The following is a 25,497-nucleotide window of genomic DNA, read 5'->3' on the forward strand; positions in this document are numbered from 1 at the left end:
ATTACTAGCTGTCAAAACAGAAAAAGTGACATTTTTATTCTGATTTGTTTTTGAAGATTACTGGGACAGTAAGTATTACTTCCCAAAACTATTTGGAAGTATGAGTAATGGGGATAAAAATGCAACTGTATTTCAACTTTGAGGGATGTATCCCATGGATTCCCCAAATGTCATGGCAAATTATTACTTTCATATTCTAAGATATCTTGTGGACATTTAGACTAAATATTGCATAAAAGAAAACTTCATGCAGTGTCTAAAATGAAAACAGTTTGTCCTCTGATTTTACACAGTCACTAAAATGATCCATCAGTTACATCATTGAATATCTGGAGGCCCTAGATCAAAGGTCAGGAGGTCAAAAATAATTAAAAATCCTCCTTTGGAAAAGAATACCTACAACAAATTTCATAATCTGACTTCTAGTTGTCAAAATGTCTTGTTCTGGATCAAGCTGTTGGTAAGTTGGAGTTGAATTTAAGGCCATGTAGTCACAAAGCCTTACACTTCACAGACATTCACCTTCTGCAGGAACCTCCAGAGAAGAGGCAGCTCCTCCTTTTGGTCAAACTGCTCCACAGTGTGTGTGAGGCTTAGCAATGAGAGCCTGTCCCTGCAGCTCCACACTGGTGAGCTATGGACTTGACAGCCCTGTGGCAGTGACGGCAGGAAGCTACAATCATCACCAGAGATCATTCTCATGATGAAGTTGGAGGATACACGGGAGTCAGTCCTGATGCTTGCCTTTGCTTCTTGCAGGGATTGCTCAAGTTCCTTGACACAAAATATTGGTAGAAATAGAAAGAAAATTCACTGCCGCAATGAAAAACATTGTTGTATGCAAAACATGAAAAAATTATATGAAGAACAGAATTAGATAATCACAATAAAAGCATCTTATAATAAAAGTATTCTCATATTGACATTGATGACTGAATAGATGGCCATGCATTATATGAATGTATGCCAGTTTTCAAATATCATAAAAGCTTTATTGTCAAGAGGAAAAGAACAATATAAAAAGTTTTAAAAAGCCAAAGATGTTACCCTTAACTGAGGAGTCATAATATCTGCAGCCACTGTAGAGTCCCAGGTGTTTCTGGATGCTTTGGTTGTGAGGTAAGGATCAATACCAGCTAGTCAAAGTTAAACAGAAGTTTTTGTAAATATATGATATTCTGTTATGTTCTCCACACCTAACAATACATAACAATGAACAGAAATGTTCAGAAATGTTGTGATAATTTCATATAAATAAACATTTCTATGTGCACCCTACAGATCTAGAAAATCCAAAGCTCAGATATCTGGTAATTTGTGTAGGTTGTCTATCCAAATTTTTTTGTTTGCTTTTTAGAAGACAGGATCTGTACTTCTAAATGTGCTTGACAAAATCTGTTCACATTAAATGACAAAAATCTGGAATTATTTAACAAGCAAGAATGCTTAATGATTTACTATATGAATGATACAGTATGCAAACAGCCCAGTAGCTTTATAGATTCAGTTTACAGAGCAGGTTGGAACAGATAGGAGCAGCTGTGTGTCTTAATAGATCATACATGAACATTAAGCACAGTGTTTACATAAAACTGCAAAGAATGCTATTTATCCTTACAAATCAGTTTTTTGTTCTGATTTCCATTTGTTTTTCCCACTATTCACTTTGTGTGTTTAATCTGGGAAAATACAATCTCTATATTGTGACTAAATCTGTGGCAAGCTGGACTCATCTTTTTGAGATTTAAACAAATTACATGTGATAAAGGGCAACTTCAGTGACTACAGTCAGTGACTGATTGACTGGGGGTGGGCTTACAGTGACTGACAGTGGATGACACTAGCTCTTGCAGGGATTTGAGCACCAAGTGGACAGTCGTAATAGTGTCGTCAGCTCCTCTTCCCAGTGCCTGTGACAGTTGATCCAAATCCTTTATTGTGTGTTGACTGAGAAACAATGTAACATCCTCCACTGGTGGCTGAATGATGGTTTGAACAAGCTAAAGGAACAGAGATTTGGACACACCTCAATTTTAAAAGCACAGGCACAATCATTTTAATTAATTTTAATTATTTTCATCACTATTTTGCAGAGAGATCAGTATTTGTATATAGATATTTAATATCTCAGCTGCACACAGTGTCAAATCTGAAATAATGCCAGTACCTACATTCCGACAAAGTAACGTACAATTGCTGCAACTGTAGAGTACTGTGACTACAGTAACTGCTGAATAGCTCACCTGGGGCTTCTCTGAGGCTCCCAGCAACATTGCCAAATGTGTAACAAGCCTGACCAGGGTGAAGGAACACAGGGACATGTTTTTGGTGTCTTGGTTGTTTCTACGCTCAGGGTCTCCCAGGATGTGGCCGGGCCTTGTGCGATCCCTAAAACAACAGATTAGGTATTTTTTTCTTTATACCCAAAGTAAATATAGACAGACAGACGAGTGTGACTGTACAGATTGTGAAACCCATTGAGGCAAATTTGAGATATGTGATACTTGCCCCTCTCTCTATCTAAATACAAAGGGATCATTCTAAGATAGAAAATACAATGATTGTTCGTTTTATTTTTTTCCAAAACTAATGAAAATATATTAAGCATTATAATATTCCATTTCTGCCAGTATATCTACCTAAACCCCACACACCAGTGACTCAAGTCACAAATTATGATACCTGTGTTGCTGCTCTCAGTTTAATAATAATAATTTGGTTTTGTTCACTATAAAACCGTTTTCTTGTTATCTAAGTCTGGAGTATTTTTAGAGTCCTGGGTAATGACATGTCATTGGAAATTTATGGAATTTTCCAAAATTGCCATTACATGGGTAGCTGGTAATATATGATATGTTTTTCTACCTAAACACCATAAATACATTTTGCTGTGGGATTGTTATTTATCTTGTGTTCACCATCAGTCAATTTGACTTGCTTTATTTCCACCCTTAAAATAACAATACTTAATACTTTTAAATGAATTTAGCTTACTCTATATTATGTCCCACCCAAAAATCCTGTACACTAAACTAAAGAGAAAACATACTTTTAAAATACAACTTTAAAATTACATTAAAAAGACATTTGAGTGCATCATTGGACAATAGCTTGACCACTCACGGCTGCAACTGAATTGGTCTGAATCCATGCAAGGCGATATGGCGCTCCCCTCCAACCTCCTCACCACACTCCAGACATTGACCTCTCTGCATGGGCAAGCCGCACTGAAGCGGAACATAGCATATCGGATCATCATTATCTTTATCCACTTTATGTTTCTAGCAATTCAAGTCACTGTGCAATTAATTTGCTGGAACTATATAAAAATAGCTTACCTCATCAACAAAGCATGGATGATTATTTGGACACACTGTGAAAAACAAACAACCAATTAAAATAGTCTTAAATTACGTGGATTGTTGAGACAGAAGATAAACTAAATTTAGAAATACTGGCCGGGCTTATATGACTCCCGTAGCATACATGATGAAGCTAACCCAGAGCAATAGAGATTTTCTCACTACTGTCAGACATCTGTTACAGAAAATAGTTTATTTTAGTCATTATCTGAGAAAGTTGTGTGATGTTGTATGTTGACTGTCATCGTAAGTAGTGATACTGAGATTGTTGAATCTCAGATGCTGAGATTGCTACTGGTTATTAGGTTATTACTTTGGTTTCAAAAAAACAAAAAAAGGGGGGGCTGTGCGGCACTTCTTCTGCCACTAGACGGCAATACCTGTGACCAATCACACCTGAAGCACTTTTTTTTTTCCTTAAGTTAAATTCTTGCTTGTGTTGTACGTCGCTTTGGATAAAAGCGTCTGCTAAATGAAATTGTAGAATTGTAGAAAACCAAGATGCAAGTTATCCAAAAAACTAAAGCTATTAGAAAATATAATTTGAAATTGTGGTCCAAATATGAATGTGTCATTCTTACCATACCAAGTGAGGTTCCCGTAGTTTTGTTGTATAGCTGCCTGGGCAACAGCCAACATGTCATCAGGCATTGTGGGTATAAATGCCCTCTGTTACATAAAAATAGAATGAAAGTAACATGAAAGAAATCATCAGTTATCACTGACATCAAAAGTAATTTTAAGATTATTGCTGTATAACTGCTCTGTTACAACAATCTGTCTTTGAATAAAAATCCCCATCCACTAAAATTTTAAAACACCCCAAACTATGTAAAGCAATAAACAAAAACAGTTTCTGTCATTTTACATGAAGGAAAGCTGCAGTGATTTAGAAAGGCAGACATTATACATGTTTACCTGCATATTTTCAGGAAACAGACCAAGTTTCTTGAGTGGCATCACAAGTTGGTGAGTCCCAGTGAGCAGCACGGCTGCCAGATGAATGGTCAGCTCAATGATAGCGTAGTCCACAGTAGTATGATCAGGGTTTATGGCCAAGGCTCCCAAACTGTTGTGAACCAATGCTGAGGCAAAGTCCCTTACATCTCTTTGATGTAGATACCTCGAGCCCTGGATGAGATCTCCAAATGCTTGGCATCGCTACACAAAAGATATAAAAAGAAACATAGTAGCAATGAACAAGATTTTTATAGCACTATTGTAAAACATGGACAACAATAAATCATCTTTGGTTCGCACTACAAAATTCCAAGAAAACCATTGATCACATTTTCAGTGAACATATATTTTATTGTACTACTTTCAGAATTTTACATTATTTACAATTTTGTGACAGCGTGATAAGCTTTTATAAAGGGGAAGTCTACTGATTCAAAATAAAATGAATCACCTGCTCACCGCTGGTCTCTAATTTACACTTATTTATTACGCCAAGGTGGTGACATTTCGCACATAGCTGCTTTTCATCAGACAGTCTGATTAATCTGATGAGGAGCAACTGTACTGCAAACATATTATTTGGTGTAATAAATAAGTGGACACTGGAGCCCTCCAGTGTGAGAGCAATTCGTTTTATTTGGAATCTGCTTGTTTTCAGCTCATCCCCTGCTCTTGTTCATTTGAATGTGTGTTGTGTGCGCATGCTCCTGTCTGAAGTCCACTATTTTTATGCATAAGGGTCAGTGTCTTTGTATTTCTTAGCTCGCAACAACTGTTGTATGTCTGCTCTGGCTCTGGAGTTTAAAGTAATTCTGATGATTTTATCAAGGACTATCAGGGGTAACATCTTTTCTGATTTTGGGCTATGTTACAGAAAACCAGTTTCTCTAACTATATCCCCTTTTTGAATGACAGTTTTCCCTAATGTGCAGGCAGGGGGTTGATATTTTCCCCTCATGATCTTACTTACCTCCTCACATCTGCATCAGCAAGTGGCAGACCTTAATGAAGCCACAAAGCATAATTCCTCATTGGCTTCGAACACTTTGAACAAAACTAATTTTGCTCTGTAAAGCTAGAAGGTCTGCTGTCTGGAGGTGGGCAAATGTTTCTATTTGTCTATTTCTATTTGTTCTATGACTCATGTAATAAGCTTATGTTTTTGGGAAGCTAGAGCAATTTGTAAGTGTCATGCACTGCTCACTGAGGTCCATCAATATGGAGACATTTTCAGGCAATATGTATTATGTCAATATTGTCAATTTCTGAATAAATTTCCAAATTTGCCATGTTATTCTGAATGAGATTAGCCCCTGTTCAACTCTTGGCTGTGCGCTATTGTCTCCCAAAGAGTCTTGATACATATCAATGTTTCTACAAAGGTGTATCTTATCACTCGTCATACCTCAGGGGTCGGATGAAAACCTGTATTTGCAGATCTGTACAGAGTAGTAACCTCTCGGAAAAGCGCCAGGAGGATGAACATTGTTAGATTCCGTGGTGGTGCAGTGCAATTCTAAATATATGGAAAACAAACAAAGCAAAACCAAAGTAACAAAGTAAGTAACAGTGCAGCTGCTATTCAGATTAAATGGGCATTTATTTTTTCCAGTATCATGGTGAAAAAGATCTCAAGAAACAACAGTTTTAGCTCTTTAACTGCATATTTTTTTTTTTTTAGATTTTTTAGTGTATATTTCCTCTGCTAGGCAGCCACTGATTTCCATTCTTTACTGTACAGTGGGAAAATTTGATTTGTGTAGTCAATCACAATGAACATAAAGTCATTTGACTTAGTTTTGGTAATGCATGGCAAACTGATTTGCACCAGATTTCTTCACAACAATAATGGAACTATGGCGAATATTATTTCCAACTTCACTGTGATTGATTGCACACACACACAAAAAGAAATGAACAAAAAAAGACTCCTTAAATATTTTCAAACAAAACAGAAGTTAATGGAGACCATAACTGTCTGAAATGGTTCAGAGTAAGAAAAAGTCTGTTCCACATTTAAATGAATCAACAAAGAGTTTAGGAAATTAAATTTAAATACCTCACAGACATCTTCTATCTGCTGGACACTACCATCCACTACTGCCTTGGCAACAGCATCCCTCACCGCCTTGTACTCCTCTCCATACACTAGGAACTGGTCCATTTGGCCTGCATCTTCATTCTGTTCACACCACGAGTGTAGTTAGAGGCTAGAGAACAACAATTATGTATTTTATCCAAATCTATGGCTTTTAAGCGGATTTGAAATGTCCTTATGGCCCCAGGAATAGTCTAAAACTGGGATAAATGTGACTCCATAGTTTGTTTTCATGTTTTAATTAATGAAGACCTGCAAATGATGGCATCAAATGATAATGTGCTACTGCTGAAAGGCCCCAGTGACCGGATCATGCAGTGATTTTAGCATGTTCCCGTACATTTTTGTGGTAAATTTGCTCATTAATGGTGTTTTACCTGCTGAAGGATCTCTCTAGGGAAAAGCCAGCTAAACTTTGGTTCTTTCACCAGCGCCTGGACAGACTCAACACCATGCCATTTACTGAGCTTGCGGATCAGGTAAATGCGGAACCAGTCATTCCCACTATCCTCACAGAGCTTAATCACCATGCTCATGAAATCTTGTGCTCCATCTGGGACCGTGTTTTCTGTAACAGCAATGCAGTGCAATACACTCTTTATTTATTAATAATTGCTAACTGATGTAAACTTTAAGTAACTTTAAGTAGGTAAGTTATCTCTTACCATACATGTTGTCACTGATGAGCTGGGCAGCCATGGTGAGGGTGAGACGCAATCGTGCAATGTGCTGCAAATGTTGAATAGACACTGTTGCTGGAACAGTAGTGACTTCAGCCAAAAGGAATTGCAGGAACTGCATTTCATCATTGTAAAATGGCATCAGTTCTCCAGCCTTGTTGCTCTTCTGGGGCATTTTTTCCCACATGGAGTCCTACAAAGACAGTATTTTAAAGGAACATCAGCTACCTCACTTCAACTGACCCTCACCAGAAACTGCAACAACAGACTTTTAAAATGCTGAAAAAATGTTGGCAGGTCAAAGGTAATTACTGCCTCCTGCTGAAGGATATCCTGTAACTGTCTTAAATAATGAGCCTTAAAACTCATAGGCTATGTTCAAAACCACCTACTACACTAGCAGTATGTACTGATTTGGTCATAACGTTGTATGCAATATGCAGTATGCAGTACACCATTTCGAAAACAGTCATAGACATAGACAAATTTCGAAGACCCCTGGTCCCTTGCTGATAACATGAGTGTAAAGTCAGTCCCAAATGGGCTTAGGTCTAAACAGTCTAACAGAAAGTTTGAGTGTGGCCCTCAAACTCCCTTTATAAAAGTTCACAGATCAAATAGAAAGAAACTGGATGTGTAATTTCCTGCTGGACGAATAATTTGGTTTTGGGAGCTCACAGTTTTTATGCTGCTTCATAAGTAGTACAGTGTTTTTAAAGCTTCCCCTGAGGCATATTCTTTGTGAACCCTTCTGAATGTCTTAAAATCTGCAGTGAAATCCTATTTCCATCCTTTATTTCTGCACTTTCAAAATACAATATAACATAATGCAACACTAGTAGTGTTATATATTTGTTCTGAAGATGTTTTACCTCCAAACAGTTGATGTACAAGGCATAAAGCTCTGCTTTGTCATCCTCATCCACAAATTTGCTTTTTTCAACAGATGACAAATGCTGCTGCAAATATTCCTGGACTTTATCAAAGCTGAAACACAGTTCATCATTCATTTAGTAGAATGCAAAAGAGCTTTGCAAGATGAAGAAGAAGAGCATAAATCTGTTTAGACATTTTCTCAAAATGAAATCATTCAATGTGCTTTAAGCAGCAATGCTTTCCAACTCCTCAGCAGTGTTGCTGACATTTATATCTGCATGCAGCTCTAATTATCTAAGATGTAGAATTTCAACATTAGATTGACATGTTCAGCTTTCCAACCTGAACTTCAGCATCAGCTTGAGGATCACAGATCGTATAACTGGGTTTTTATCTGGGGACTCATCAAAGGGTGACAGATCTTTGGTGTAAATCTGATTAAATTCTGGTTTAAAAAAAAAAAAAGATTTAGATTCAATATTAGCAACAATATCCAAAATGACAAAGTTAAATTATTATTGTTTAAAAGTCAACATACATAAAAAAATTCCGAAAAAATAAGAATAATTAGAACAAAGACAAAACAACAATAATTTGTTGTATCTACAGTAAGTGGTACCTGTCTCAACCATCAGGAATGACAAAAGATGGGTAATGACATCTCTAGTTGGTGGTGTATTGTCCTTGAAACACACAGTGGACAGCAAATCGATGAAGAAACCATTGCAACGGCACCTGAATTCTGCAATTTTCTTGACAGAAATCCTGAAGAATCACAAAAATCAAATGCAACATAAAAATCCAAGAATTCAAAAGCGATCGTATTTCATTAGTGTTTATAAGATAATCTCTAAATATGACTGACAACAATGGCCAGCTGACTGAGTATGGCCAGCTGATTACTCAAGTACTACACACTGTCAGGGGACTTTAGTTCAGTGACCACTGTATGTCTTTTGAGTGATACTGTTCATCACAATAACGTCCACTCCATCACTGAAACCATCACTGAAAAAGGTATGACACAGAGCTGCTAAAAAAAGGTCATACACACTTAAAAACAACAGTCGTGCTATTAGTAAAAGCCTAGATTCAAGTTCATAATAACTTATATCACATTAGTCAAACCTGCAATGGCTATTCAGTAATTGATCCTGAAGAAAGTGACTTTCACCTTTGGATTTTTGCAGGTGTTTAATAGTACACATTTTATTTAAAAACTTTCACCTGATATCCTCAGAGACATGTGGCTGAAATCCGTTTGGTAACTGCTGCTTGCATTTAGGACAGGAAGTATTCCCTGCATCAAGGTTTTCCCTGATGCATGTTGAGCAGTAGATGTGATGGCACGGCAACCCTACAGGGATCTCAGGCTTCCTCATGCACACTGCACACTGAAATCCAAACCTAAAATAAAATTAAAAATGAAACCAACAACAATTAGTGTAATTGAAGTGAAGTTTAAGAGCAACTTTTATATTCAAAATTACTGAACTGTCAAAAAATCAAATCCTTACCTGAAAATCTGATCACTTGCCCCCTGTGTACAGGATTTCAGTACTTTAATTACAGCTTGAAATGCCTGCATTGATTTTACATCTGAGTTTCCCTCCAGAACCTTTGAAATAGGTGACAAACATTGGTGATAAATATAACATTAACTAAGAGCATATAGCCAACGGTATTAAGAACACGAGACACTAATACTCACAAAATAGATGAGATAAAACAGGGAGCCCCATCATATGTTATGGAAGTTACATTGCTTATGTCTGTTTTTGTGGGTCATTAAAAATGTACTCACCCTGCTTAAGGTTTGAATGTGATTCAGGACCAGTGTTTTGAACGGATTCTCGTTCTGATTCTGGAAATCCAGAAGCATGTGTTCCACAAACAATGAGAGGATGTAGATGCGCTTCCAGCCGTTTCTATAAAATATTACAGACCATGATCACAGTTGGTTGCAGTAGTTTTGCATTTGAATGAGGCTTTTTAAAAAAAAAAAAAAAAAAAATATCTGTGTTTGTGCACCCAGCAAAGTATGTTTCATATTGCCATTTTATTACAATTTAAAATACACATTCATAAAGTTTCTATCCCTTAAATTAATCACCAGTCTATGACAGGGCTGATAGACACACCAAGAAACGCAAACCACATTAACACTTAATGTAATTGCTCACAATCCTGTGCATCGGGCCTTACCTTACTGTGGGAAGTCTTTCTTTGCATCGCTCTCCGTATAGTTTGGTGTTCTGGTGAGAGCAAATCAATTCCAGAGAGGCTTGTAGCCTCTTCACCTGTTTCAGCCAGCGCTGGCAGAGAGGATTCGTATCCAAAGTAGGAGACTCTAGGCATTCAACACATGCCATGGCTGCATGGACATCCAAAACCTACAGTACAGCAGAACAGTCTGGACGTGATTTGGTATTTTTGCAAATTTTAAAACATCCTTTGAATAAAGTCCAATTAATATGAAAAATATCCCAATAAAATCATTTCAAATATGATGCAATCAAAGGTCAGTTTCTTTTTTTGTGTGTACAAAAAACATTTACTTAAGGTCTCTGTTGTCTGGGATTTTTGGTTCATTAATGTTAATTAATACAGTTTATAACATATATTTACTAAATCAAAACATCATATTCACAACTCACACATTTTGGAGGTAGGCATTGTGTCTAGCATTGTGTTCTACATATATTTTGATGTTCTGTACTCTGAAAAAACACTATATCAGATAGTAACACACTCAGATAGGGACACCCCAGGAAACTGTAAATGATTGATTTATTTAGGGGTACAGTATGTCAATAATCAGTTGCAGTATAATCCATGAATGTGCTTTGAAATTATTCAGTGGTAAATTAAAAAAGCCGGATGCTATATATTAATCATATGTGTAGGATAAATATATATTTGTTTTATTTTTGCAGTTGTAGTGGTCTACTGAGGAAATGTTTTTACCATCTCTGGACAATTTCGAATTTGCTGGATTCTTCGCAAATGAGAAGCAACAACTGGCTGAAGAGATATCATTCGTGAGAGGTTCTGAAGACGACTTTGGTAGATATGGTAGGCAATGTGGATGTGAGAAAGAGAAAGCTCATCTTCATCTCCTCTTCGTGCCCGTACTTCATCAACACAGCTGGCCAGGGCCTGACACAAGAGCTGAGGATTAAATGCACAAATAGATTAATGATATGGTGTTTGTTTTTAACTGCAGCAATGTTAATGAACAAAACACCTTAAGGTAAGTCTGACTGAGAAAGGCTTGCCAAAATCACTTTCATCCATAACTTTTACCTGCTATCACAAAACAAGAAAAGAAAAAAATTAGGTATGTTTTAATTTTTGTTTTTGGTCCATGGTTATGGTGGGGAGAAGAAATGTGCATTAAATATAAAACTTTCTGTACTAACAACCAACTATTAGCAAAGACATACAGTAATTAGGCTAATATTATAGTATGTGATTGCAGTAATTCAAACAAATAGAGTACACACACACTTTGTTTACCCTCACCTGCAATTCCTCATCTGATGCCACTTTCATGCTCATGGAAACAAAATCCTGCAGGTACCTTTGAAAAAATTCTTTCTTCATTTTTGCATTCACATTTGTAGCAATATAACTGCCAAGTGGTGTGTTCAAGAACAACTCTTGGAAATGATGAGGTAAACAAGCTGCAAAGAAGAGTGAAGAATTCCACAGATAAGTTGGGGTTTAATTTGTCAGTAACAAAGCACTTTAAATAATCACAACGAGTTAAAAGCATAAGGTATTTCGATATTCCTACAATATAGGATATTTACTTTCATGTCTGGTTGTTTGCATCATGACCCCATCCAAGAAGTCTTTGATCCACCAGCTGAACGGCATAACGCAGCGCATGGCGTTTCCCCCCAGGCAATGGCTTTGTACCATTAAGACACTGGAGCTGTAGCAGAGGCAGGTGGCAAATGTTATGAATGTGATTTTGCAAGACAGTGGAATCACGACAATGGGATACACAAGCACTTGGATGGACAACCCAAAAACATTAAGCCTACACAGACACAGCTGTCAGACGCATATACATGAAAAACTACAGTAAATGTAAAAAACAACTTACAAACCAACCCCAGACTGAACAACAGCTGGGGTATATTGTCAAAATTAGTTCGACAATATACTCCAGCCCCTGACAATATTCAGACCAAATTTGTTTAAAATTGAAGCATTTGTGCTTAATAGATACCTTAATCATACAACCAAGAGATACTCACTTGCTTTCCACCTTCACATAAGGTATACTGAGCATCTCTTTGCTCCCAAATATCTCAAGCCAAAGATTCCTGATGTCATCAGTGCCATCCAGCAGAAGCTCCAAATTGCAATCTCGGTCAATGACAGACACCAAGTTGGCTAGAAGTGGAGTGACAACTGCTTGGATTTTCCTCCACAGTGTGTGTCTGTTAGAAATATTGATAACTTGTTTAAATTCCTAGCAATGAATAAATGACAGCTTCAGATTGTATGCATTTCATATAAATATATATATTCACAGAAAGGTCAAAAATGTAAAGAGGGGACCTACAGGAACGTTCCTCCTTCTTGAAGAGAACTGACATTGAACGCCTCCATGAGAACCCAGCTTTTTGGATTGGGGACATTGGCTTCATAGTTCTCTAACAGCAAGTGGAGGCGTTTCCTCAGTATGTTAGCAAACAGACCTTGACAACAAAATGAATTTACAAAAAAAAAATTAAATAGATTTTTCAACCTTAGAAAATTTTACTGCACACAGAGTAGATGTGTATAATGATGGCCTGATATAAAGAAGCAGTTTTTTAAACCTTCTGTCTGACTTCCATCCAGAAGTGTGAGCAGGTTCTCAACTCTCTTTGTGCTGAGTTCTCCGCTGTCTGCTGCATCTCTGAGCATGCTTACTGCACTCTGCACACAGCTCCTCATCAGATCTGTTACATCAAACACATCTCCCAAAACCTGCAAAAATATTTAGAATAAATAAGTGAACAACGGCATCCCAGCATCTGAAAAATGTCCTTATTGTGAATCCTTCAGCACAGTTCAGAAGCCCTGATGATGATGCTGCACTTTTTCTCTAGTTATAGTAAAAAGAGACATCAAAGCCAATGTCACCATCAGTAGCTGTCCATCTGCCATCAGATGACAGACAGATACATAAACACCTGGCAACATACTAAACATGGTCATCCACATGACAAAAGACCACCAGGACACCAGGACCATATTTTATGACAACACACGCAACCAAAGACTCACAAGTTGAAAGCAATACCAGCCATTGCAACATTGTCACTCCTGGTAAAAATGTAGTGGCAAATGTTAAATTTGCACATTTAGTTTGTACTTAACCATGCAGAAAATACAATCAAAAGTTGTATTTTTGTTAAGTGGCATGACTGATAATAAGGATCATCTTGATCTTCTAGGTTTATAAATATTGGTGATGAATAACACTTACAGTGGAGACATCATTTTGTGGCACCCCGCTGTGGTCGTCTGAGTCCATGGCTTGGGAAAATAAGAAAAATAAAGGTTAATTTTTTAATTATTTTAAAAAATATATAACTTTTTTTTATGAATTACCCTCAGGTGGATCTTCAAAAAATTCACTTAGACGTCGATTTTTCAAGGAATGAACATCTGACACAAACTCTTTTGATCTTCTGAGATCATCAATGTGAACAGACCTCCAAGGACCTGGAAAAACAAACAAACAAACAAAATCTTTTTAAAAGGTCAAATTAATGAAGACACAATAGGCAAGTTTTAACTGTTGGCTAAACTGTTTGCTCTTTCTGATTTTTTTTGTCTTTTCTTTTGTTGTTACTGTTGTAACTAACTAATCTGTAACAGTGCAAAGCATTTTTTGCTGAGTATGAAAAGTTCTCTATAAATTTATTGCATTATCATTACTAATTTTGCTGTCATTTATATCAAATTGATAATTTTGCCAATTTGGCCACTTATGTTGTGTGTGTGCGTGTGTAACAGCAGGACTAACCGCCTTGAAAACCGACAAAGGACGTCCCACCCTCAATTCGAGGAAGTTTGATGATAAAGTACACAAATATCTTTCCATTGTCAGTAGCAGGCCACTTGTTCATTTCGTTGATACATGAATACCTGAGAAATCCATCCATTAAGCATGAGTAACAGAAGAAAAGTGAACAAATATGAGCTTTTGAAATAATGGTCGAGAAAGATGTAAAAGAAAGTAACGTGGTTATCTTCAGACTCACTTGGCTGAGGAAAGAATATTCTTCCTGAGGCAGTCTTCATCATAGTCTGTTTGGATAATGAGTACTTTCTCTGCAGGTGTTGAGCCAAGAAATTCCCTAATACAAGGACATAGGTACGAATTACATTTGAATAGACAGAGTGATCACACAGCAGTTGTGTGAAGGCCCATAGACTGTATTTGCGTGGTAAATGCACTTTATACCTATCCAAAGACAAATGCTAAGAATGTAGGGGAAATGCCATTGTTGAGTTTGAAATGAGCTAGAAACAAGCACCACAGCAGATGTGACATGCTCTTCACAACATATTTACACACCTGATTTTCTTGAGGAATGAGTACTCTGTGTCAAACTGTTGCACTGATAGCAGCTTGATATCATCAATCTGTGTCACATTCTGCAGTTGTTGAGTGTCTGCTGCAGTCAGCAGCCTGGAAAACGTTGTGACCTTCAAAAAAGACAAAGAAATGAGAATTTCAAAATATTGATATTGCTTTATTATAACTCATTTCTCATTTGCCACTGCTAACAGAAAATGCCACCCACACACACAGCACTACATATTATTGTTCTGTGTCTATAGTCTGTGACTTACTATGCATTTCAGTTGCAGATTAGCTAGGATTTATATATGACTGCAGTTTGATATTGTTAATCATATATAGTAATAATTTATATAAGATTAAGCTTTTTGTATTGTTGTTTAGTTTTGTCATGTGTCTGTTACATTAATAGTGCCACAGTGCTTTGGTGAACAGTAAAAAAAAAATTACCTCAGTGAAGATGAACTGGGACTGTTCCAACTGCTGTGTGTGATAGACAATGTAATCGCCCAGTGATTTGTGCATCTCCTCTTTAACATATTTTGACATTAAAATCTCTCTTTCCTCATCAGGCAGTCTGGATTTGTCCAAGCGAACAACTGAGTCAGGAGTGGCACAATTTAGCAGAACATCTTTGGCTTTGTTCAAAATGGTCTGAGCATCTGCTTCACTTTCATTCTTTGTTACTTGCAAGACCACAGAGGAGCATGTGTCTGAGTGGTAGCCAATGAAGACATCACTTGGAACATATCGTTTTTTCATGGGGTGTTGACTGCTTAACGAGACAAAATCATCAACCCATTCATGTAGTTGTCTGGAGATGTCCTTCTGCTCATTTCTAAGAACAGTGTTGATGTCAAGGTAGTGTTTCTCCAACCTGTTGATCAGTGGGATTGGAAACTGCTCATAGACCACCTCTTTTTCTTCAATGACGATGAGCCTGAAGTTTTTGTGAACTCTGCATTTTACACGATGTGTTCCTAATCCAAGATCAACATACTTTTGATCCCCTAGTGTCACATAGTATTGGTTGAGAGCATCATACAGACTTTCGTACAGATTCTGAAGGTTCAGGAGCACAACTGTCTGTCCAGTCTCCATGCAAACCTTGATGCAATTGATGTTTTTACAAATCTGTGTGTACTCCTGATCCTTTGGAAAACTAGACCCAAAGATGATCTCTGGATGGACTTTGTGACGGAGGAATATTTGTTGGAGAATCTGAAGAGCTGCACAGTTCTTTGTGAGGATCAGAAGGTAACGACTTTCGTCTACTTGGCAAGTTTGAGAGATGCTTTGCTCAACCAAATCAATGTTGGTGAGGCTGGCATTGGCAAAATCATCTCTGAGTTCTTGGCTGAATATGCCCATCACATCCACATTGTCTTTTCCACTGAAGTTCCTCAGGACTGCTCCAGTGATTTGTTCTGCAGTGGGTTTCTCATTGTTGTTTTTGGCAGCTGAAAATGTCATCTTTATCAGACTGTAGAAATCCCGCAGACCAAAAAAACCCCTGCTTTCTTCGCATACTGCCGTATATGCTTTTGCAAAAGGCTCAAAGAGGCAATCGATCCATCGAAGAACCATTTCCTCTGAGGAGCATATCCCTTTTGCGGTTTTGATGAGCTCTTTCTTGTTTGGATCTCCACGGGACACAAATATTCCACGATTCATCTTGGCAGGGTCCAGTGCCCAGTTGGAAATTCCAATGAATCCAACCCTTTTATGTGACTCTGGCTCATCATCGACACAACCCTCTTCCAGTAATGGGTGCAATGTTTTCAGAGGCATTTTTGGGGAATCTTCAGCCAATCCAATCTCATCAAGAACAACTACTGAGATGTATTCATCCAAGTTTTTATTTTCCTGAAAGCGGGCACACTGTTTGAATGTGCTGATGATTCCTTCAGGAGTTGAATGAGGGCTGCACTGGAAAGACACCAGATGTATTTGCTTCAGCCTCTTGAAAAGTTCAGAATGTGAGGCAGGGCCCTGCATTGCATCTGCAATAAGGGTTTTGGACAGTGATTTGGAGCTCCCTGGTTTCCCAACAATAAACAAGGGAATTCTTAGCTCAACACAGATCACCATCATGAAGAAGTTTTCTTTCAAAGCCTCATTTCTGGCTATTGTCTTACTCATGGGTACACCACTGAGTATGAGGTCCTTCATAAGATGGATTTCCTGCTGTACTCTCCTTGTGTCATATTCAGGAGGAAGCAACTGGCTGATAGTTTTCTGATAAGGCACTTTGTCCTCCAAGGGGGCCTGATAGCACACTGCAGTGGCCATCAAGAGTGACCAGATTACTTTGTCATGAGCAGGTAAAAATGAAAACCTCTCTCTGTATTTTTTCTGAGATGGATCTTGAAGGAACGCTCTCAGTTCCGCAGCAAACATGGAGTGATTTTTGTGGAACCACACAAACACGTGCATGCAACGTTCAACATCCCTCAAACTGACAAAGCTGCATTCATCTTTCCTCTCTTTCATGAACTTTTGTGATGATGACAATACCTGAGTAAAAGTAGGAATATAACTGCTTGCAATCAAGGTGGCATTTGCCTGTCTTCGCACTATTTGTTCAATGTACATTTGCTCTGTTGAGTCACTGAGCTGCCCAAAGTCCCAAACAAGAGGAATCATGCTGGGGGGTAACACATGAACACGATACACAAGCTGGCGGAGAGGGATGGAGCCAAGTCTGTCTTCAGTCTCCTCAGCCCTGACCCGGTAGCCCAGTCCAGATGTCTCCAGCCTTTCAATCATCTTGTCTGTATGCTTCCGGTAGGGATTGCACGCAGCAATGATCTGTAGTCCTGTTTGAGAGCAGAGTTGTTGTCCCTGCACAGAGTTATCACAAAGTATCTCCTTGATACTGCTTATGGCTTCTGAGGTGTTTGCCTCATCAAAGAAAAGAACTGAGTCCAATTTGTGTTTCTCTTTATTGATCCTTGCAAGATTTTCTGCTTCCACAACTTTCTCATGTATCATTGCTGATGTTGTTCCTCCATGAACCTTAACCAGTTTCATGTTTTCTGTTGGTGCTCCACACCTTCTCAACTCACACATAAACTTGATAAGCCTCGTCTTACCACATCCTGTTTCACCCATTATGATGACCGGGATGCCACATCTAAATCTCATATGAATTGCCATCATTTTGAGAATATTATCGGTGGTCAGCTCATATGTTTCATCAGGATCTATTGACCGCTTGATGCCTAGCACACTGCACAGATGCTCAATCTTGTCAGCACGAGGAAGTTGATCAATGTCCATATTTAAAGGGACTCTCTGATGTCTTAAGCCAGTGTACAGCTCTTGAGTCATGATGTTTCTCTTTATCACCTCTCCTGTCAAGGGATTTATGGCATCAACCCCTCTCTGGTCATTGAGCTTCAGGTGAAACCCAATGAAAGTCATAGACATGCGGTCATCATTAAAAAAGATGTATGGATGTGACTCAGACTCCCACCTTTTTCTGATGAGGAATGGGGCCAGGTCTCTCTCATTAAGCCTACTAATGTCAATTTGTTGACTCCCTGGGCTCTGGTCAGTAACGCAAAGTGATGGGGTTGCAAAGTCTTTGGACATCAAGATCATGAACTCAACAACAAAGTTTTTGAACCCTTGAAGAGTGTCTCCAACAAACTCAGAATTGCAAAAGACTGAATTCTCACAATCTTGCAACTGATGATTAAGGAACCAGACAAAGTTGCGTAGCTCTGCCCAAGATGGATCAAAAACACCACAGTGGAGCAAGAGCATCTGAAGACACTTTGCGTGAGTCCCTTCAATTCCATGGTAAGTAAAGTTGTCAAGATTCATCTTGTTGTAAAAACGTGTGAGGTACTGATATGATCTCTGATAAGCTTCACTCCTGAAACATTCATCATCCATGAGGGGTTCATCACTTTTCATGTCAGAGTTTTCCTCTTTTCTCATTTCCAAAGTCATAACCTCCTTTGGTGGACGACAAAACACCTTTGGGAAAACATCTGAGAATGCAAAGTTCTCCTTCCGCCCCTAAAAACATATAAATAAATATATACAAGGTTATAATCAATCATTTGAGCCTATCCTCTTGTTTGAGGATCTTGAGAAATGGATTTTATTGAATTTATACCTCAATCTCCTACTAGCTGCCAATTGCAGTTCCTACCAATCAGCCTTGTTCTGATTGTATTTGAAATGCCAGATGTGGCTGTAAGTAGGCCCGTCTACTAGAGATGTCGCAATTCAATTCTTAATGGAAAACCCGTTAAGATGAGCTTTCAGTATAATCTTTAAAGCAGCATGATCAGGATTGGCGACACTCACCTACTTGCATGTATCAAAAGAAAGAGAAAAAGAATACTACGAAGATGGCTGACAGAGTTGGAGATGATGGAGAAACGGCAAAACTGGAAAATCATGGGTGTGGCAATATATTGCCTTCCCTGTGACTTACATAAACAATGAACATAATAACAGAAAAACCACAGTTTGCAGGTCTATGCTTATAATGTGAAAAGCTCTAGTGGCGTAGAGGCTCAGGTGAGTGAACTGTTGTTGTAAGGTTCCTGTCCACCATCTAGGGCTCTTTTGTTTGTTTTTGTCAATAGTTTATTCAACTGTATGGTGAAATATGTTGTTTTTACATTTTAGATAAACCATTTAAATTTGATCATACAGCCTTATTGTGGTATCCCCCAAATTCACCAGTTAAATTATATTTAATACCATGTAGGCTATCACTCTATATATATAAAAATAAAAAAATGTAAATGATAGTTGTTAGGATATGAAACCTATAATCTCTTTAAAAAGATTTTTGGTATCAAGGCTCAATATAAAAAAAAAGTTTCAATCAAAAAAGAAATCAAATGGTGAACTTAAAATCTAAAATCTAATGGAATTGTGGATTTGGAGAATTATGATTAAATTATGAGACCCCCAGTATTTAGTACTTGCGGATCTTTTCTCAGAACATTTCACTGGATAAGGATAAGCAATAATATGAATTATTAAAGGAAACCAATACAAATCTGTGGTATGATTTAATGAGATAAAGAATGCATAAAACATTAAATCTCAACTTACAGGTCTGGGCTGATTGTTTGTGGATTCCAGTAACTCGACGATGTACAAGTGTTTGTGGCTGCAGCGCCACATCCGTCCATCTGAATCCATCAGGTACCGTAAAAAGAAAAGCTTGAATAGGAATTCATTCAAGCCCTTTTGCACCTGGGTATTACAATTTACATTATTAAAAAAAATCTTAAAAGTAAGTCAGATAAGGCAAAATCTGACCATCTTAAAGATTCTCTGAGAACAACATTGTTCAACAAAAATCAAATAACATTCAGAATTATGATAATGTAAATATTACTTACCGAGGATGTGACATCAAAGTGAAACAACTTGAAATCTTTTTGTTTTGGTGTGTCATACAAGGACTGGAGAACTTTGTAGTCATCAACCTCATGTTCAGTTAGTCGGATGCACTTCTTAAATGCAGTTCCTTGTTCAACACTTCCCTCCAGCTTTTCATACACTCTTTGGACATACAATGACTTGCCTAAAATGATGGAATAACCATAAATCATTTGGCGGACTAAAATCATGGCATCAATAATAATCACTCAATAAAAATTAAGTAGAGTGTGCTACAGATCTCAGTCTCTAAGAAGCAAGAACTTAATTTCCACAAAACACAAAATGAGATTAGTTTGACTCTACTTTATTTTCTATAGTTAAAACTGTTTAACTGATTTCAGTCAAACTATCCTCAAGGCTTTATAAGTCTTTTCTGTCTGACATAATGGTTTGAAATATCTAAATACAACAAAATACCAACACAGTTTAAAAACTGTGCTGCAAATGTCAATGATATTGTGAACAAATGCATATTTCAAAATCAAGAATGAAGGTACTTCTAGAGCCAAGCATTCTTCATATACCAGTAACTCAATGCATAATATTAAAGAGGAGATAAAAAAAAAATCCCTATTAGTCACCCAACTCGCTATGTGACAAAGGAACTGCAAATTATCTTGATATCCAGCAGACAACTTTGCCAAATGCACTAATTAAGACTTGAGGAATAAAAGGTGGCCATAAACTGCATATGAATGCAAACATTTGGATGTTACATTAGGTTAGATAAGCAAGTGATCTTTCGCAATTTTGAATTCATAATAAGTACTGTACAATGCATGATTACAAAAATTGCTATTATTTCTCTTGTTGGCTTTGTTGGTGATTCATTTGTATAATTACCATGCATATCACTGGCACAGAGGTAAATTATTGATATGAGAAGAAAAAACTCACCGACTCCTGCACGTCTGGAAGCAACAATGCCAGCTGAATGGCCACCTTTAAACGCGGCATTCCCATGATGTGAGGGGACAGTGTAATGCCTGGACAAGTACTTCTGAATCCTTTCCAATGGCTCTTGCGGCACAAAGTCTCTTTTGAACTGACTGAATGCAGTAGGAATGTAAGTGTGTTCCCTGTCAGAGCTACAAAAGATCACTAGCCTGTAATCACGTTTAAACAGCGACCGCAGTTTTTTAAAACACTTCTCCATTGCACAGCTAACATCATAGGTGAGTTGGTCAGCCCAAAGCATTGTATAAATCTTCTGGCCGATGTCACCTTGTGTGAGGCATCTCCTCAGGAAAAGCTCTACTTGCTCATAAGATGTTGCGGGGGAACACAAGAGAACCTCATCATAACTTGGCAGTGGCTGATAATCACTGGCCATGTACAAGCAAATACTTGAAGTCAGGACCTCATATTGTGGGCAGATTATGATATTAGGTTGGTTTGAGTAGAGGCCTTTTGGGAGACTTCTTCTGAGTGACTTGTCTTTTGATTCTGAGAGCACTGGTTCTTCCCATTCATTTTCAGTTTCGCTTTCTCTGACAGTCATCATTTTCAACAGACACCCTAAACTCCTTATGTCCAAAAGGTCATGGAAAAAGATTCCCTCATTTTTCATGTAGCTATTCCACAACTCTTCCAGTTCTTTCAATCCAATATTGTGGTCTGCGTTGTTTTCTGGATCATCAGCTGTAAAATGACTTGCATCAGCTGAAGACATGTTGCTGTCTCCCTGCTTCAGAAAGTGACTTTGAAACTCAATATCTTCGTTAAACCTTTTTCCAGGCTCAAATTGGTTGTGAAATCTTTTCCATGTGCTCCAAACATCTGATGTTGTGCAGTTTGGTTCAATGAAAGCAAGCATCATCAAAGCTTCGTCTTCTATTTGTGCATCCACATTTGTTGGAGTCACAACACTGCAGAGGTAGAATATTTGTTCTGCTGTGAAGTAGTTTAAGTAATAGTGATCTGATCTCTGTTTGTCCATGAAGTTTAGCCAGTCATCAAGAAACAACTCCATCTTCTTTGCCAGTGCTGTAAGTTGTTCAACTAGATATCCACATACTTGGATGCGATGCAGGATCTTGCAGATGTTGATGTCCATAATGATACATGGGTCACTTTGAGGTTTGCAGTAAATCTTAGCTTCCCAACACCTGAAGAGTGGGTTCCCTGCTGCATAAAGGTCTACAAATGCTTTGGAAAGTCTTTGGACACTGTCAAACACCTACATTTGAGGAAGATAAAGAGAAGTTACCAAAACATTAATTTACAGGAAACCCAACTTTAACTACAGATCTGTCATTACAGATGTATACAGTTAATATACATCACCTCAGCAAAGTGCTCCACTTCACTCTGTTTTTGTTTCTCTCTTCCAGACATGAGCATAAGCTTATTTTGCAACTCTTTTAGGTCCTCATAGGTGCATGTCACATTGTTCTCATGTCCATCCTGAATTTCCAGCATCAGGGAAGTCTCTAAAGTAAGCTATAAAGGGAAACATCAAAATGATATTTACTACATTAGTGTACCAATATTGACATAATACTAACATAATAATAAATTCAATGCAGTTTTGTTTATTCGTATATACATACAATTACTGTTACAAATAATAAGGTTTCTTAAAAAAACAACTAATAATCTTATCTGAGCAGTAAGTGTTTATCACTTAAAAATGTTGTCATTTTTATTTTTTGTTGTTGTTGTTTTTCCAAATGAATTCCATGTAGTCCATTTAGTGCACCTTTTTCTGGTTTTTGCCATTGATGGTGTAGATCCCTTTCTTGTTGATGGATGTAGCCAGGGACAGGGATGAAAATTCAACACATCCATGGCTTTCCTTAACAGTCTTTAACCATTCCAAATGACGCGCTGTATCAAACTGAAATCAGACACCAAATAAAACAAAAAAAAATCAGAATGTTACTCTAAAGTAAACTAAAATAAGTGTTCATGGAAAAATAAGCACAACATGCATTTGCTTAAGCCCCCTGAGTATTTAACTGAAGCACCCTTAGATGGCTTAAAAGTCTCTACCCTCTTGGATTTTTTAAAAATGTTTACACCATTTCAAAGGTTAAGAACATTGCAGACTGGCATAATGCAAGCATCTGGAGGTTTCGATTCACCATGTCCCAAATCTTATGTCAAAACCAGGCTTAGTTATTTTTCATAGCTTGTTATTAACTGTTACTAGTTTGAATTTAGATGCAGTGTAGTAGTAACAAAGTAGTGTCAAGGGTGGAATCTCACCAGCTTTGTTGGTATTTTGTTGTCATTTTCCAGTGCTTTCCATAATTTTGACAATGACTCCTCGAAGTCCTTAAAATCAGAGTCCTGCTTTAGTCCATACAACACAGAGGAGTAGCCAAGGACAGCATCATGAAAACAAGCCACTCGATCCATATCCAGGTCATTTTCTCCAGCAGAGATGGATGCCAGGTCAACAAAAACTTTGAGCTCATTGATATCTGAAATAACAAATTCCCATAAGCAATTCAAGTCCTTTTGTTTAAAACTTGGTAAAAAGAAACGGTATCTACTGTACCTTCAAGTTCTTTTTTAACCCACAGGACAAACTCTTTGCTCACTCTGAGTTTTTGAAGACATTCCTTGCGATCATTTGTAATGTCTATCAGAATCTCACTTGCCTTTATGAAGGTATCGTTGATGCAATTCAGGTTGTTTTTTTTGAAGTCATCTTGTTTCTGGAAAAAAAAACAGCATGAAATTATTGAGTTTATGATTCATGATTCCAATTCCAATTTCTATAAATCTTTTTTTAATATAAATGTTTATGACTGCAGGAAGTTCATGTTTCTCAAACTCTAATGCAAAAGATAAATGTGGTTAGGCAATGTATTCATCAAAGACATTTTTTTTAAAATTTCCAGTTAACATTTCAATCTACACAACAATGGAATAGCTAACTTAATGACCAGTCAATGACCACAATGTACTTTAATGTGTCTATAATCAAGTGCAGATAGACAATACATATTTAATAGCAGAATACAACTACATGTTCTTCCACATCACCAAAAAGATGACAGATAGACCTGCTGTTGAGAAACATACCATGTGCAACAATTTCTCCAGCACTTTAAAGTCTCCATGTGGACATATTGTGTTCCTGATATCCATGATGATTTCAGCAGATTCCATTGCAAGATGAAGATTATGGTACTGTTGAATCTGCTGAATCCTTCTTGTGATCCATTGTCTGTTATCAGATGGATTTGTTCTGCACATGATATCCAAATCTTTCTTCAAGTCTCGGTACTTTCCTCTATAGTCCTCAAAGATGTTGCCTATTTCGACTAGCAACAGTTCCCCACTCCTTAGACCATCATAAAGCTCTTTGTACTTGCTGTAGCAGCTCTGGAATACTTTGTCGTAGACCAGGTCAAGAGTATAGATTTCTTCATTTCCATCAAAACGTTCAGTGTCTGTGTCTGTATTGGGTTGGTCCCTTGACAGCTCCTCCACTTGAGTCTTCCAACACATTCTGAAGATTGTGCTGTCTTTAATGGCATGTAGTTCTGAAGCCATTTGCCGGGTCTTATCATTAAGGTTGAAATAAGTGACCTGCCCAATTGTAGAGGTTTGTCCATGAAGAGACTGAACTTTCATAAACTCATTCAGATTCATCTTCTCAATGTTCTGATGAAGTTTTTTGTCCAACTCTTGGAAGTCAACTGTGGATTAAAACCATATCATTACGAATGTATTACAGGGTAAAGTCCACAAACTTTCCGTGCAGACAGTGCACCCCGAAATGCTGGCAACAAGACATCAAGGAGATTAACTAACATCAGCCATGATCACGGTACGAGAACCCTTTTTCTCCTCTATAGACATTAAAAAACAGAACTGATAAAAAACAAATTGCACCCTAATGTGAGCTGCAAGTAGCCTATTACTTGGATAAGTATTCCCCCAACATCGGCCATCATAACTCACCACTAAGAGCCAGTCACTCACAGAGACTAGGTGGCATCAACTTTAATCCAACTGTGAACTCTGACATCTACCAAAATATAGTTTGGTTTTTGTCTAAAACTGAATAATATTGTGTTTTGTTTGGTTTAGTTAAGAGAGAGAGAGAGAGAGTTTGGTTTAGTTAAACTTTTGTTTCACTGCCTTTAAGATAGGAAGTGTGAACTATTGTTATTCCACTATTTATGATTACGCTAATGTTTTCTTTAGAACCACACCATGAGTTTTACTCTCAAAACGCTATAGCTACTATAAAAACTGCCCAATTACTGTAAAAATAATGCAATTGTTAAATTGTAATAATTTTAATTAAAAGAGTGACACTACTACCTTTGACATGTTGTGGAAGCTCCTGGCAGATTTGTAGAAGACTCTTGACCAGCTCTTTCTCACGATGGACAGCTTCTGCTTCCACTTTTCTTAGTTTTAGCAGCTCTCTCATGTTGTCATCTCTACAACGTCCATCATCACAGAATCCATCTAGAGGAACATAAACACTTACTGTAGCTGAACAATAATGCAAAACTACACTTACAACTGTGACGCTCA

General features: G+C 37.6%; 1 protein-coding gene across 3 annotated transcripts in view; it reads right to left on the bottom strand.

Moving 5' to 3' along the window:
• Positions 1 to 25,497, bottom strand: part of LOC121963201 (E3 ubiquitin-protein ligase rnf213-alpha-like) — a 44,579-nt gene that overhangs the window by 6,731 nt on the left and 12,351 nt on the right. For all 3 annotated transcript variants that reach the window (XM_088077599.1, XM_088077598.1, XM_042513526.2), the window contains 40 exons: positions 25,279 to 25,428; positions 24,028 to 24,647; positions 23,498 to 23,657; positions 23,203 to 23,420; positions 22,694 to 22,831; positions 22,279 to 22,434; positions 20,890 to 22,171; positions 19,950 to 20,134; positions 19,657 to 19,800; positions 15,022 to 18,600; positions 14,566 to 14,696; positions 14,249 to 14,344; positions 14,011 to 14,132; positions 13,593 to 13,706; positions 13,468 to 13,517; positions 12,815 to 12,965; positions 12,556 to 12,691; positions 12,245 to 12,430; positions 11,792 to 11,916; positions 11,502 to 11,662; positions 10,944 to 11,147; positions 10,182 to 10,369; positions 9,781 to 9,904; positions 9,494 to 9,594; positions 9,204 to 9,383; positions 8,596 to 8,741; positions 8,319 to 8,421; positions 7,973 to 8,087; positions 7,086 to 7,293; positions 6,798 to 6,988; positions 6,382 to 6,504; positions 5,728 to 5,838; positions 4,281 to 4,523; positions 3,944 to 4,031; positions 3,339 to 3,373; positions 3,124 to 3,227; positions 2,244 to 2,388; positions 1,820 to 2,000; positions 1,048 to 1,136; positions 523 to 774 (listed from right to left, as the gene is read on the bottom strand). In XM_088077599.1, coding sequence (XP_087933725.1) covers positions 523 to 774; positions 1,048 to 1,136; positions 1,820 to 2,000; positions 2,244 to 2,388; positions 3,124 to 3,227; positions 3,339 to 3,373; positions 3,944 to 4,031; positions 4,281 to 4,523; positions 5,728 to 5,838; positions 6,382 to 6,504; positions 6,798 to 6,988; positions 7,086 to 7,293; positions 7,973 to 8,087; positions 8,319 to 8,421; positions 8,596 to 8,741; positions 9,204 to 9,383; positions 9,494 to 9,594; positions 9,781 to 9,904; positions 10,182 to 10,369; positions 10,944 to 11,147; positions 11,502 to 11,662; positions 11,792 to 11,916; positions 12,245 to 12,430; positions 12,556 to 12,691; positions 12,815 to 12,965; positions 13,468 to 13,517; positions 13,593 to 13,706; positions 14,011 to 14,132; positions 14,249 to 14,344; positions 14,566 to 14,696; positions 15,022 to 18,600; positions 19,657 to 19,800; positions 19,950 to 20,134; positions 20,890 to 22,171; positions 22,279 to 22,434; positions 22,694 to 22,831; positions 23,203 to 23,420; positions 23,498 to 23,657; positions 24,028 to 24,647; positions 25,279 to 25,428 — 10,835 coding nt within the window. The remainder of the gene's footprint in view (positions 1 to 522; positions 775 to 1,047; positions 1,137 to 1,819; positions 2,001 to 2,243; positions 2,389 to 3,123; positions 3,228 to 3,338; positions 3,374 to 3,943; positions 4,032 to 4,280; positions 4,524 to 5,727; positions 5,839 to 6,381; positions 6,505 to 6,797; positions 6,989 to 7,085; positions 7,294 to 7,972; positions 8,088 to 8,318; positions 8,422 to 8,595; positions 8,742 to 9,203; positions 9,384 to 9,493; positions 9,595 to 9,780; positions 9,905 to 10,181; positions 10,370 to 10,943; positions 11,148 to 11,501; positions 11,663 to 11,791; positions 11,917 to 12,244; positions 12,431 to 12,555; positions 12,692 to 12,814; positions 12,966 to 13,467; positions 13,518 to 13,592; positions 13,707 to 14,010; positions 14,133 to 14,248; positions 14,345 to 14,565; positions 14,697 to 15,021; positions 18,601 to 19,656; positions 19,801 to 19,949; positions 20,135 to 20,889; positions 22,172 to 22,278; positions 22,435 to 22,693; positions 22,832 to 23,202; positions 23,421 to 23,497; positions 23,658 to 24,027; positions 24,648 to 25,278; positions 25,429 to 25,497) is intronic.

Source organism: Plectropomus leopardus, chromosome 5 (genome assembly GCF_026936395.1).
Source record: "Plectropomus leopardus strain MGB_pleo_1.0 chromosome 5, ASM2693639v1, whole genome shotgun sequence".
Lineage (NCBI taxonomy): Eukaryota > Metazoa > Chordata > Actinopteri > Perciformes > Serranidae > Plectropomus > Plectropomus leopardus.